The 13,043-nt window shown below is 35.2% G+C and overlaps 1 protein-coding gene across 2 annotated transcripts in view; it reads left to right on the top strand.

Annotated features, from left to right (window-relative positions):
* Positions 1-13,043, top strand: part of LOC144956563 (pumilio homolog 1-like) — a 45,802-nt gene that overhangs the window by 16,172 nt on the left and 16,587 nt on the right. Inside the window, exon 9 of one of the 2 annotated variants that reach the window (XM_078887144.1) lies at positions 1,559-1,639. The exons of the other annotated variant lie outside the window; for it this stretch is intronic. Within the exon in view, the coding sequence (XP_078743270.1) occupies positions 1,559-1,639 (81 nt within the window). The remainder of the gene's footprint in view (positions 1-1,558; positions 1,640-13,043) is intronic. 2 annotated transcript variants of the gene reach the window in all.

Genomic DNA, 13,043 nt, shown 5'->3' on the forward strand with positions numbered 1-13,043 from the left:
AATCTTGAAAATGGTCAGGAATGGGTGTGTTTTGGGTGGGTTTTTGTCATCTCTCTTTTTTTGTTTGGAATTTGTTATTCTTTGAAAATGGGTTACTCAAGTGGCAAGCGTGAAAAGAAAAGAGACCTGTAGAAAACATTAATACTGATGTTGCGTTGCCATGTTTTGTGGATCTGTGTATTTTGTTAGATTGTTGTCTGCAGATTTTATGATTTGACACGTCCCCAGGAAATTTTGCATATTTATTTAAAATACCCCAGAACAGAATATACCAAGGCACTTTTTATCTCTCATTTAATGGTGTCGTGAGGGGGTCTTCTTTCCAGCTACATTTGAAATTAAAATTTGAAAATCAAGGGGTTTGGTTGTCCCTGCTTATAGCTCAATTATGGAAGCTGTGTAATTAATATAAGGAAGCAAGACATATTTAGTTTATTTACTTTGAAGATTGACACACTCAAGACAATGTTCCACCATTTCTTTTAGATAATTGTATCATCTTTTCCTTTCGGTGTTCCATTTCTCATTCCATGGTCTCTTCTTACTGTTGTATTCAACTGCAACGATTTAAATAAAAAAGACACTTCGTTTTAAATGGCCGCCATTCACGTTGATGTAAAACTGTATTGTGTCCAAGGATATCATTGTCATAATATATATTCTTCGAGTGTTCAAAGTCATATTTATATTCCATTGTTGTTTTAGAAGCTAGAATCAAATTTCGTTGTTGTACAATTTCTGGTGTCACAAGTCCAACAGGGCACAATTCTGATTTTGTCTCTCTCTCTTTTTTTTTTCACATCTCTCTCTCTTATTGTCTTTAATCTTTTCTTTTTCTTTCTTTTAAAATTTTTTCTGCTGTATATATCTGTCACAAGGGGCTTTAAACATGCACAATCAACGAAGCAACGAAAGAGGTCTCCCTTTTTAAAAAAAATTGATTTATAATTTTTGTTTCTTCTTCTTCCTTACTTTCATTTTTTTTTCTTCTTTCTTGCTTTATTATATAACTGATTATTATTATTTATTTTTTTTTGTTTGTTTCGTTTCAAGGATGAAAATTCATATCACAAAGCATTAGTAAATTGCTAGTCTATCCTATGTGTTTAGCAATTTTATTTTATTTTATATATTAGGTATGTGGTGAATGTTACTCTTAGGTTTTGTTGTCAAGTTTGAATATTTCTATGCCGACTTCTGCTTGTTACCGATTTTGTTATTTGTATGATGTATGATGTTTTTTTTGAATCCATGATATTCTCCATGCTCTGCTGTAGCCTTTTTATTATTTATTTTTCTTCTGTTTGGTTATTATTTATTCAGTGTTTTTTATTTTTAAGTTGGATTTTTATTATTATTTTTTAGAACAACTCTCTTTAAGAAATATAAATTTAAACTGATAAGAAAGACATTATAAATGATTGATATATGAATATAGGACAGTGTTTTAGAAAAAGAAGAAGAAGAAAAAAACTACCCTCAAAACAAGTTGTGATATAATATGAATTTGGTTGGCTTCGTCTAAGTGTGCTTGGCAATTTCCTGTTCTTCCTCGCAGGTGTGGCTGGGCCAAACCCAATCACACAAGGGCCATACGTTCTTGCACAGGACCCGTATGTGGCGGGCGTACCTTTTGCAGGTCAGCACTCTACTACTACCACTACTACTACTACTACTACCACCACCCCACTAGAAAATTTATTATATTTCATTGACTTACTCTCGTTATTCTCTGAAATCTACTGTCTCTTTCTCTCTTAATTTAACCACTTGCCAAACCTTTCTCTCTCTCTCTCTCTCTTTCTCTTTCTTTCTTTCTCTCTCTCTCTCTCTCTCTCTCTCTCTCTCTCTCTCTCTCTCTCTCTCTCTCTCTCTCTCTCTCTCTCTCTCTCTCTCTCTCTCTCTCTCTCTCTCTCTCTCTCTCTCTCTCTCTCTCTCTCTCTCTCTCTCTCACACACTGTGACTTCCACAATAAATGTTTTGCCGTGCAATAATAAAACCCTTTTCATTTATCATTTTAATGTGGAAACTTTTGATTCAAATATTGAGAGATGGCTCTCAACTTATCAGAAATCTTTAAACCCGTGTGCTCTCAACATATCACAATTCTTTAAACCCGCGTCTCTTATGGATCTCTCTTGGGGGTTTTGGAGTGGATATGAAGCCTGGGATTATTTTAATTTACGAATAATTGAATTTAAAGGTTTTCAGAAAAAAATGTAAAGGGGAAAGAAAAAGGGTTTGTATTATTGTTCGACATTAGAGCTTTAACCCTAACACCCACTACTTTACTGTTCATGTGTCTTAACTTCTATGTATCACTAACACTATCTAATGTTTGCAACAATGCTCTTGTAATAGGCTGTGATGTAGGTAGAACTCCCGATAACCGATAATGTGTGAAAATCAATGATTCTTGCATCAAACTGGAAATAAAAAAATACCGTCCCGTCTTCGTTCCTCTCAAACGTCAGCCATTTAGAACATTACAGGTGGCCACAAAACTTTGGTGGCCAACGTCTTGATTTTTATAGTATTTTATCAAGAATAAAAATTGCTGGAAATTCTTTCTTTGCACCAAGCCAAGACGTCCTCTTTTTCAAATATAAACAAACACTCTTCTTTACAATACATTAGAATAGCGATATGATAGTGAGTGGAGGCTTATCTTTTCTAAATCTCCTTTGGTTTTTGGATTTTTACATCAGGGCTTACATTTTATTTAGGCCTGCTACTGCTAGATTAATAATGTCTTCCTTTGATAACTTAAATTTATTTTTTTAGAAAAAAGGAAAAGTTATAAAATCATGATTGACACCTGGGGTATATTAAACGATCTTTTAGAACAATAATCAATCAGATTTTAGCTTAATTTATCAAACTTTTTTTCAGTCAAAAACTGAGACCCTCCCGCCCCTTATAACAATAATGTATTTATATAAATAGTGAGATGAGATCTGTGGTGAAGACAATATTTTGGCTAGAATGATAAAAATGACTTATCATTGAATCAGGTTGTATTCTGACTGAATGAATAGGCTTATGAATAGATATGCAGTGGTGGACTCTTTATTTTATCCAGCAGATTAGAATCAAACTATTATTATTACAAAAGGTGATGAATATATATATATATATGAGCCAAGGTCAAAAGGTGCCATTTTTTTTTCTCAAAATAAAAGTGACATAATAGTCCATTCATGTTTCTATATGTGTAGCAAAAACCCTGTACTTTATGAATCAAAGGCCCTTTAGATAACTTTAAGGTCTAACGCAGCATAATCACGTCAACAATACCTCCCATAGTGGGCAGGGAGGTACATGCTGTGTCTTCTATCCCCCATACCCGTTTCCCAATTGTTTCCTGTCATTGTCTTGGAATGAGATTACTTAGTTTTGTCCTGATCCTTGCCGGAGCTCCTTGGCTGAGAGGGAAACAGTCGAATGTATAGTTATAGTTTTGGGAGATGATATTTTTTTCCTTGTAAATCATCTCTCTGTTATGCATTGTATTATGTTGAGTTTACATATTATATTAAATGATTGGTAAACATTTGAGTGTATTCCTCTTAGATGGGACCTGTGCTTGTGTCTGGATGAGACTTTTAGGTGATCTCAAACTAAGTGCATTGGTGGTCTGCTCTTGGAATCTACATCTGATCCCTATTTGTTCCCAGTTCCCCTATGTCTTACTTTTTCTTGGGTGCTTTTATTGTAATTCTATAACTTTTTACTATCCCATTTTCTTCCTTTTTACTGGCGCTGATATAACCTAAATGTGTTGCAAGCGCCGTAAAACCCTTAAAAACAAAACAAAACAAAACGTCAACAATACCTATATGTTGCTGGTGTCACCTGTGACCGGTGACACCACAATGAGACAAAAACTCAATAACCAAATGATTTTTGTTGAGTATCAAACTTTATTTAGTAAGTTATAGACAAAAAGACACAATCGACAACAATCATAGTACAATGATATTACCAACTATTGGAGAAAATGTTGCTTTTTGGTGTCATCGGTCACAAGCAACATAGGATGCGAATGTATTATTTCATAAAAATGTTTGTACCTTAACAATAACAACAATATTGCATATGCTTATTATCAGCAATGTTCAGAAACTTTTGGAATAAAATGTTGGGAAATAATGTGACCAAAGCATATCTTATTTAGCGACATTGTGTCACTTGTGACATTAGACCGATGACACCATTACTTATGTCGCAAGCAATACCAAATTGCAATTTCGACAATATATCATTAATTTCAGTCAAACCAGTGTAATAACCACAGTTCGATATGGAATTTAATAATATTTCAGAAACCAAAGACTTCAAAAATAGAAATATACATGGAAATTAGAGCATCTGAATGTGACTTGTGACATAAGACCGGTGACACCATTACTTATGTCACAAGCAACACCAAAACACACTTTCGTCCATAATATATCATTATTTTCAGTCAAAAAGCACAATAACCTACTCTAAAATTAAATTCAATAATATTTTAAGAAACTAAATACTTTCAAATTGGAAATATACTTAGAAATTAGTAATACTATTGTTGCTATTACTTTGGTCAAAATCGGCACTAGAACGCAATTTTGCCTCAATAAATCAAGAATAGCAACTGAACACATGTAATATAGCCTGTTAAATGTAATTCAATGGCATGTCAAGCTTTGAAGAACATGAAAACAGAAATACATTAGAAACTTCAAACTTAAGTGTCACCTGTGACATTTTAACCAATGACACCAATGGTCACAAAAAGTACCAGAAGTCACACAAACACTAGATGAATATCAGCCATGGTAATGAATTCATGTAACCATACGGTAACATCCGCCCTACAGATCAAATCTGCTAGTTTGTAGTAATTTAGTGTGTTAATAGTAAATCAAATCAAATTTCTTGACAACCCTTCTTTTATCTGGATTCGTCAAAGCTTGAGTTTTGTCTTTTTCTTGATTGATACAACCCTGAAACATAAAAAAATTAGAATTACAAGGAAATAATTAATTGTGTCAAAATCACAGTCTTATGTGAGATGTCATAATATCATATTTGTAAATAGAATAACAGCTGAACACATAATTATTTGGTGGCACTTTGTAATGTCCAATATCAAGTGTTGCTTGTGACAATGTAAAATAGCGATGACACCAAAGTTCAACTTACCTTTTCTGCCTGGAGCCACGCTGGAAAGGCAAATGAAAGTGCTGCACTTCAAAGACTGGTAAGAAGGGTGGATCAAAATTGCGAATCGCCATTTAACGAAACAAACTTCCACGTGTTCACGCATGTCGTGTTGCTTGTGACAAATGACACCAAAACCAATAAACCTCAATATCGGCAAAACGGTATACATTTACTCCAAGATTTGAGTTCAGATAGTAAATCTATGCTTTTTTCTCATAATAAAACATTTTATAAACATTAAACATGAGCTTTAAAGTTTCGTGTCGAGTCTTAGTATTGTGCTGTGTTTGATGACACCAAAGGTCACAAGCAACACCAACTTTTTAAGAACTCTATATGAAACTTAATCAGATATGTAATGTACTGCAATTGCGTTTAAAAGTAAATTTTGACTTTATACTATTAGTCAAATTTCAATCACGCGAGCTAAAACATCACATTTAATTTCTACATGATTTCTAAAAAGGTGATGCGTTGACCTCGTTTTAAGCACATGCCAAACAGCATTCAAATTTCACTTTCAAGTTGTTTATTTCATATTCTGTTGAACAGAGTATGTTGAGCTATCTCATTTTATCTCTTCTTCATATTATCAATTGATTACAAGCATTAACCCAATGAAAACAGCCCATAATTAAGTAAAAATCAAATTTTCTTAACACTGGTATCAGGCGGGCACCTTTTGACCTTGGCTCATATATATATATATATATATATATATATATATATATATATATATATATATATATATATATATATATATATATATATATATATATATATATATATATATATATATATAAAATATATATATATATAATGTACTACTTGGAAATGTTGGAACATTTAAAAAAAAAAGAAAAAAAAAACATGAATACAACTCACACTTTAAAAGTTAAGAGTCTTTACATTAATTTAAATTCCCTTTCATTTTAGATTAGAGAATGCTTAGACTAGAGATCAGTGTGTCATGCCAATTCCTTTATTCTCACCTTCTTTCTTTCTTTTTTTTTTTCTCCTTTAAAAAAAATTTTTTTTTTTTTTTACTTTACCTTTGTTGGCTTGAGTATTGTAAATAGATGTCCAAAATACTCCCTCCTCCCTTTCCAAAATAAAAAAAAAAAGGAAAGAAAGAAAGAAATAATAACAAATTGTTGTGTGATAGTCTTATGTTAAAGCTGAAACAGTTCCCCCCCCCCCCCCTCTCTCTCTCACCCTTTGCTATTTTCGCTTCTTGTGATAATATTTGGTGTGGTGGAAGGATAGGTGTCAATGTTTTTTTCATTGTCGTGATGTGGTGGTTTGCTGCTGCTTGTGTTATGAGGTCCTTTGCATGGGTTTCTCTTTCTAATATGGATGTTATGACAATATATGTATGTATGTAACACGCATGCATTGTCCTGTACCTTGATCAATCACTTAGGAGGCTAGAACTTATTTCCATATAAAAAAAAAAGAAAGAAAGAATGAAAAAAATAATAGTAATAATAAGAGCACTTCTATAGCGCTTTATGCCTTTACATAAATTAATTACATAAACTCATACAGTATAGTTATCAAGCAATAAAGAACAAAAGACAGGGGGGGGGGGGGGGGGGGGGGGGGGGGGGGGGGGGGGGGGGGGGGGGGGGGGGGGGGGGGGGGGGTGTTAACTGGAACAATTAATAGCATGATTTATCCTTATTTTAAATTATATTTCCATTTCTCGAAATTCTTATGAAATAGAAAATGAAGAAATATCAATTTAACGTGAATGATGGTTGACGTTTCAGTTTTCCAATACTTTATTAGAATGAACTTAAAATAATATATTGGATTGTTATATATGATAGAGTGACAACAGCAAATGTCTGATTAATATGGTTTTGGTTATTTACAAAGTGACCGTAGACTATAGTAGTGGTTTTACATATAGCTATACCATGTACAGAGTAAAATCATACTCCTTTTACAATATAGATAGAATGCGCTTGGGCAAGGAGTTCACAACATTGCCATCCGGAAGTATTACGGACCAAAACACAAACTCTGTGTAACCATGAACTTTTATAGTCCGGTTAATACAGTTTAGTGAGAACAACTCACAAACGCGGATGGCAAAAACAATAACAAAGGCCTGAGTGACGTCATCTTCGAACTATCTATATGCCTGCTCACTAAAGTTTCACTTTAAAAATCAGTCAAGAAACTCATGATTATTATTTTGGAGGGAACACTTATAGATAGTATGAATTTGACGTCACTCAGGTCTTTATTATTGCTTTTTGCCATCCGCGTTAATGAGAAATCCTCACTAAACTGCAGTAACCAAACTCTAACCGTTTAAGGTTACACATAGTTTTGTGTGTTGGTCCGTTATACTTCCTGGATGGCAAATTTGTGAGCTTCTTAGCCAAGCGCATACCGTCTATATTGAAATGAATATAAAAATTGTTATGGAGGGAACCGTGCAATCTATGTTTAGCAATGAAATTTCTCATCACCCCCCCCCCCCCCCCCCCCCCCCCCCCCCCCCCCCCCCCCCCTCTGTATTAAAGAGGGCAAAATGATGGTTTGGAAGTGGTGGTTGTGGAAAGAGGTGGGTGGGGTGTTGAGAAGGGCAGCCGTGACATGACCTTGATAATAATAATAATAATAATAATAATAATAATAATAATAATATTACCAATAGTGAGAGTTCATGCCTGTCGGACAAAACAGACCAGACCACCGATTCATGAACATCGTTCACAATAGTTGCTCCCCAGGCAGTCAAAGAAACGCAGAACGTTTTACACACAATCCTGTGACATTGTGATCACTACTCACAAACCGCGTGTAGCAGAAAAAAAAAAAAGGGGGGGGGGGGGGGGCTGATAGGCTTTCATCCTCGTGTCATGGTTTCCAAAATGATAGCGTTTATTTATAACAAGGTGATTGTGTTTTCAACACATCTTACTTTAGATCACAGTGTGTAGTTACCAGTGTCCATTCAGATCGTGATTTTTTATTTAGTTTTTGAAATTTATTCAGACTGGAGGAGAGTTGAAATAGTGTCTCGTCATTTTTAAATTGTTAATTCTTGATATTGGAGCTATTGGCGTGGCACAGAAACCAGTCATGGACGTTATCAATGAAAATCATGGTGGCGGCGTTGCATGCTGTTGTATTAATAATGATTCTGTCGGAAATTTTGAGCTTGTTGGTTCACATGGTCTTGGTTATGCTGGAATTCCCAGCAGTGGTAATTGCATGGGAGATGAAGGGGACAGTGGCATTATCTTTACGACCAATGACCAGACCCAGTATTTGATAGATGGTGGTGATGGTCAAACGTTTTATGTGAAGGATAAAGTATTGGCAATGTCTTGTCATGGTTGTATCAGTGATGGTTTAAACAAGACACCTTGTGCTGCTGACCATGGTGTTAGGCAACACGCTGGGGTTTTGAAATCTGGAAGGGTATCTATGGGGATTGAGAATGATAGATATGTATCATTAAAGGAGTCTTGGAATAATGATTGTAGTTTGAGAGAGGCTATGGATCCATCTGCTGTGTGTGAAGTTGATGGTGAGCTGTTGAATAACAGATCTGGAGAATTGAGTTATGAATCCATTGGAGAGCTTACCAAGATTAATTATGAGCGACAAAGTGCAGAAGAGGATTCTGGATTTGCAAGATCTGAAGCAGATTCTGACAAACGAAATATTTCTGAAACCGACAAATCTTCTTGTGTAAATGATGAATCTTTTGCGGTTGAAAAGGAATCGAGGTCACTGGCAATTGTTGATTGCCCTGATGTTGAAATTGAAGTTGAAGATGAAGCAAGAAATGACGAGATTGATGCTGATCTAGTCGAATCTGCCTGCAGTGCTTTAATGATTGATGGAATGAATGGGAAAGGTGCTGAGGAAGTGGAATCATTGTACGTCTGCACCGAGGCTCAGTCTGAACCATATCCCAATTTGCTGGATATTGGTGGTGATGATGATGATGGTCAATGCAAGGAAACTTCTAGTGCCGATTTCGACTCCCTGTTGCTGTCTGATGACGCTGATATGATTAACCAGGTTTCACGATTTCTGGAGCGGATTGAAAGAGTACCAGAGGATCAGCAACAGCGGCTGTGGACATTTCTTGCTCGTGTTGTAAACATTGGTATGAAGGGTGGCTCCCCTGTTTCTAAAAGGGATGAGTCGAACGGTGACTGCATAGAGCCAGAGTCTGTTGTCAATGCTGGGATGTGCGAGGATGAAGCTGGAAAGGAATTAGAGGAATTTGGTCTCAATCACGATTTGGTTAAAGCAAAAGAACCTGATCGTATTCCCACAGCAGACGAAAACTGTGATGCCTGCAAGACAATGGAAATGGATCTGCCAAGTTTACCAACTGGTCAGCCTGTCGAGACTAAGAAAGGCTCTACAAATATGAAAAATATTGACAGAGATGGCAGAATGGGATATAAAGAGGAAAAGACTGTTCCCTGTTATGCGCAGAAAGAAATTCCAGCTTTTGACAATAAAGGTGAGAGTGATAACCTCCTTCCGCAAATGTTGAAATTGTCGTGTAAAATCCGGAAAGAAGGTCAGAAATCGCAAGACATTTTCTTTGACCCGAGTATAGTCAGTCTGAAAGTCCTTTCCGATTCCTGTGAGCAGCATCAACCCCAGCAGCAGCAGCAGCCACCAGTAAATCTGTCCCTTTGTGATAAAGTAGCTCTAACCTACCCTTTACTTAGGGCTTTGATAGAGGTGGTTGGCAATGTTGAGATGAAGACTATGCTGCTTCGTAAACTGGCCCTTCTTCAGGTTCATCTCAGTATGGTGACCCTTGATCCAGTGACAGATAGGAAGATCTGTGAAAGTCTGGCAATGTTTGACCCCAGCATTGTCAAGGCCAAAATTATTCCTGAAGATTGTCACGGTAATTTTTTAAGTTGTAAAAGTCAAATCTAAACTCTGCTGCTGTGGCGCTTTTCTCTATTTATTAATAATTTTTATAACAGTTTGTGTGCTGCTGCTTTTGTTGGACTTTCATTTTTAATAAATAAAAGTTTTAGCCTTATCTTGTGATGATGATGATAATAATCAGTGCTGATGGTTTTCCTCGGATCCGCAGAAATCTGCGATTTTTGTGGCAGAGGAGAAATTTCCTCCTTTAAAAAAAAGACATTTTCCTCAATCAAATTTTCTGGCTTTGAGAGATTTGATGTGTAGTGGAACAAAGTGGTGCAGCTTCCCCACTATCCAGAAGATAGCTAGAGTAGTTTATCGTCTCAAAGGGTCTAAAAGTGGGGGTTGGTGAAGTAAACATGTAGCGTAAAGAAAACCATTCATAATTTTCCTCCTTTTCCCCTTTTTGTCACCATCAGCACTGAATAATAATAACAGACCTACTAATTATTACTAAGGATCGTTATGCAGAGAAAATTCTTCAGAATTTTTACATAATCAGTTTTTTTGTAAACCTGATTCCAGATTTCCTATGCGCATCAACCCTTCCTGTTTCTATTCATGGGATGTTGCTGGTGTGCAAGATTTCAATTACTAATCGATGACTGATAATGGCAATATTAAAGATAATTGTAATAACAAAATTCCACTTAATTTAGGTTCTCCTGTACAATGTTTCTAGTGTCCAGTTGGATGCAAAGACATGATATGGGCCATTTGGGACTCAGTGAGCCCTGCCTTCTATCTCAAATTTCTATTGTCATGAATAATTTTTTTCAAAATCTCTCTCTTGCTCGTTTGAATTGTGAATACTGACTATCATTTCTCCTGCTACTGATTGATATTTTCCATACCTAGGTATGTGTGCTTGCTTAAGGAATTTCGCGTGCCGCGACCCATGCCTGAGATAGCCAGTAGATTTATGCAATTGAGATTCCCATAGCATGTGTTGTATGGAGATGCCCACAGAAGCACTATGGAGGTGCCGTAGACGGAGTATGGGACGTATTTGTATGTCTTTGCAGATACCCACTTTGTGTTATATTAGGTGGCGATGCCCGTTTAAATCTCTAAATAGAGAACCCCACTTCGTTAGCAACCGCCAACTTCGGTGGGGACATTATTATTTCATTTTATACCATTGTGAATAAGGTCTTAAATGACATACCTCCATTGTTAATCCTTTGAGTAGTCTGTGTGTTGGGATTCATTTCCAAACCAAAATGATTAATCCCACTTGTGAAATAATCTGTCCAGAGCGGCTTGGACGTCATGAATACTTGAAATTCATCTGTGCCATGAGTGATTTGCAGAAGAAGAAATGGCCTTTTGATTTGCTGGTGTTCCATATTCTGCAGTGCTGGAACCATCCCAATTATTTCTATTCCTTCCATTTTGTATTCTGTCCCATCTGATTTGGATAAATAAGTATTCTGTCCCATCCAGTGACATCAGTAGCTTTGATCAGGCACCCCAGTTCTCAGTAATTTTGCATTTTAGGAATAGACTCAGACACCACATACATGAATGCATACCCAGAGCTGCCATGCCCCATTTTTTCCCCAGTGACCATCAGTTTTTTCATGGTCTATAACATCGACCTGAGATTTTAAAATTCTGTTCTTTTCCCCTTATAAATAAATAATAATAATAATAATAATACTGATGATGATGATAACAATGGTTATTATTATTATTACTGATTCATCAGGTAGGAACTAAAAATGAAAAATTCCCTCAGGTTTTGTTTATATTGGATCGAAACTGACACAAGTGTCTTAGAAGAGCATGTTGCAATCTCCTCTTCTTCTTCTTCCTCTTTTACTAACAACATTGATCTGAATCAAATTTTTATAGGAACAAATTTACATAGTTATTTATAATTTTGTCTTGGTGGCTAGGACATAGCTCCATATGTTTGTTTTTTTCTGATGTAATTGGTATCGCAGACAAAGGTTTTCTTAGGGAGGAGTTAGGATTTAGGGATGAAGAGAATTTTTTTTTCTTTTCCTACGATTTCAGTTCAGATCGTCCTGGGCTGCCAAAGAGTTTTGGGCAAATGAAAAAGTCAAGAACACATATTTGAAAAGAAAAGAAAAATCTCTTGAAGACGATAGGAAAATAAATTAGGGAGTCTGAAATAGTCTCTGACTTGATTTTAGTTTTCCTCATTTTCTCAGTTATGACATTAATCGGTTTCTCAAACCACATATGATGCTCTGGTGCAATTTCTGTAATCGTCACACAAAGTTTGTTGTTGGTAACATTTAACATTAATTGTTTAAAGAAAATGTTCCATAATAACCTAATAATAATAATAATGGCTGGATTGGGTTTCATTTGATTTTTTTTTTTCTTTTTTTTTTTGTTTTGACATGCCCTTTAAGGTTACCAAAAGAGCAGTTACAAAAGTAACCCTGATTCATTGAGTTTAACCATTGTAATGGTGAAAATATGAATTAGTTTCAAGAGTAAAATCAAATTGTACTTGGAAACTGCTGTCAAAAAGAGTCCTGCCTACAATCACGAAAAGATTCGTTGAATTAAGATTTTTAAAACTCCAATTTCAGGGGCATCTCTAGTCATTGAAACCTATTGATTATGCAATTTGATGCCAGACTACATTATTTTAAGCATTTTGAAGTGTTATTTATTCATTGTGAGTGAAAATTGCTGATTTTTAAAGTTGACATTAGCAACTACAATTTTTATCTCTTAAGAGTTACGAATTTTTAAATGTTGAAATAGGCAGGTCTGAAATATAAATAATAATAATAATAATAATAATAAATAATAATAATAATAATAATAATAATAATAATAATAATAATAATAATAATAATAATAATAATAATAATTTACTTTATTCATCCAAAAAGGAAATAATAAAAAAAAAGAAGAAA

The sequence above is a fragment of the Berghia stephanieae genome, chromosome 11 (genome assembly GCF_034508935.2).
Source record: "Berghia stephanieae isolate SIO BIC M18660-M18661 chromosome 11, UCSD_Bste_1.3, whole genome shotgun sequence".
NCBI classification, from domain to species: Eukaryota; Metazoa; Mollusca; class Gastropoda; order Nudibranchia; family Aeolidiidae; genus Berghia; species Berghia stephanieae.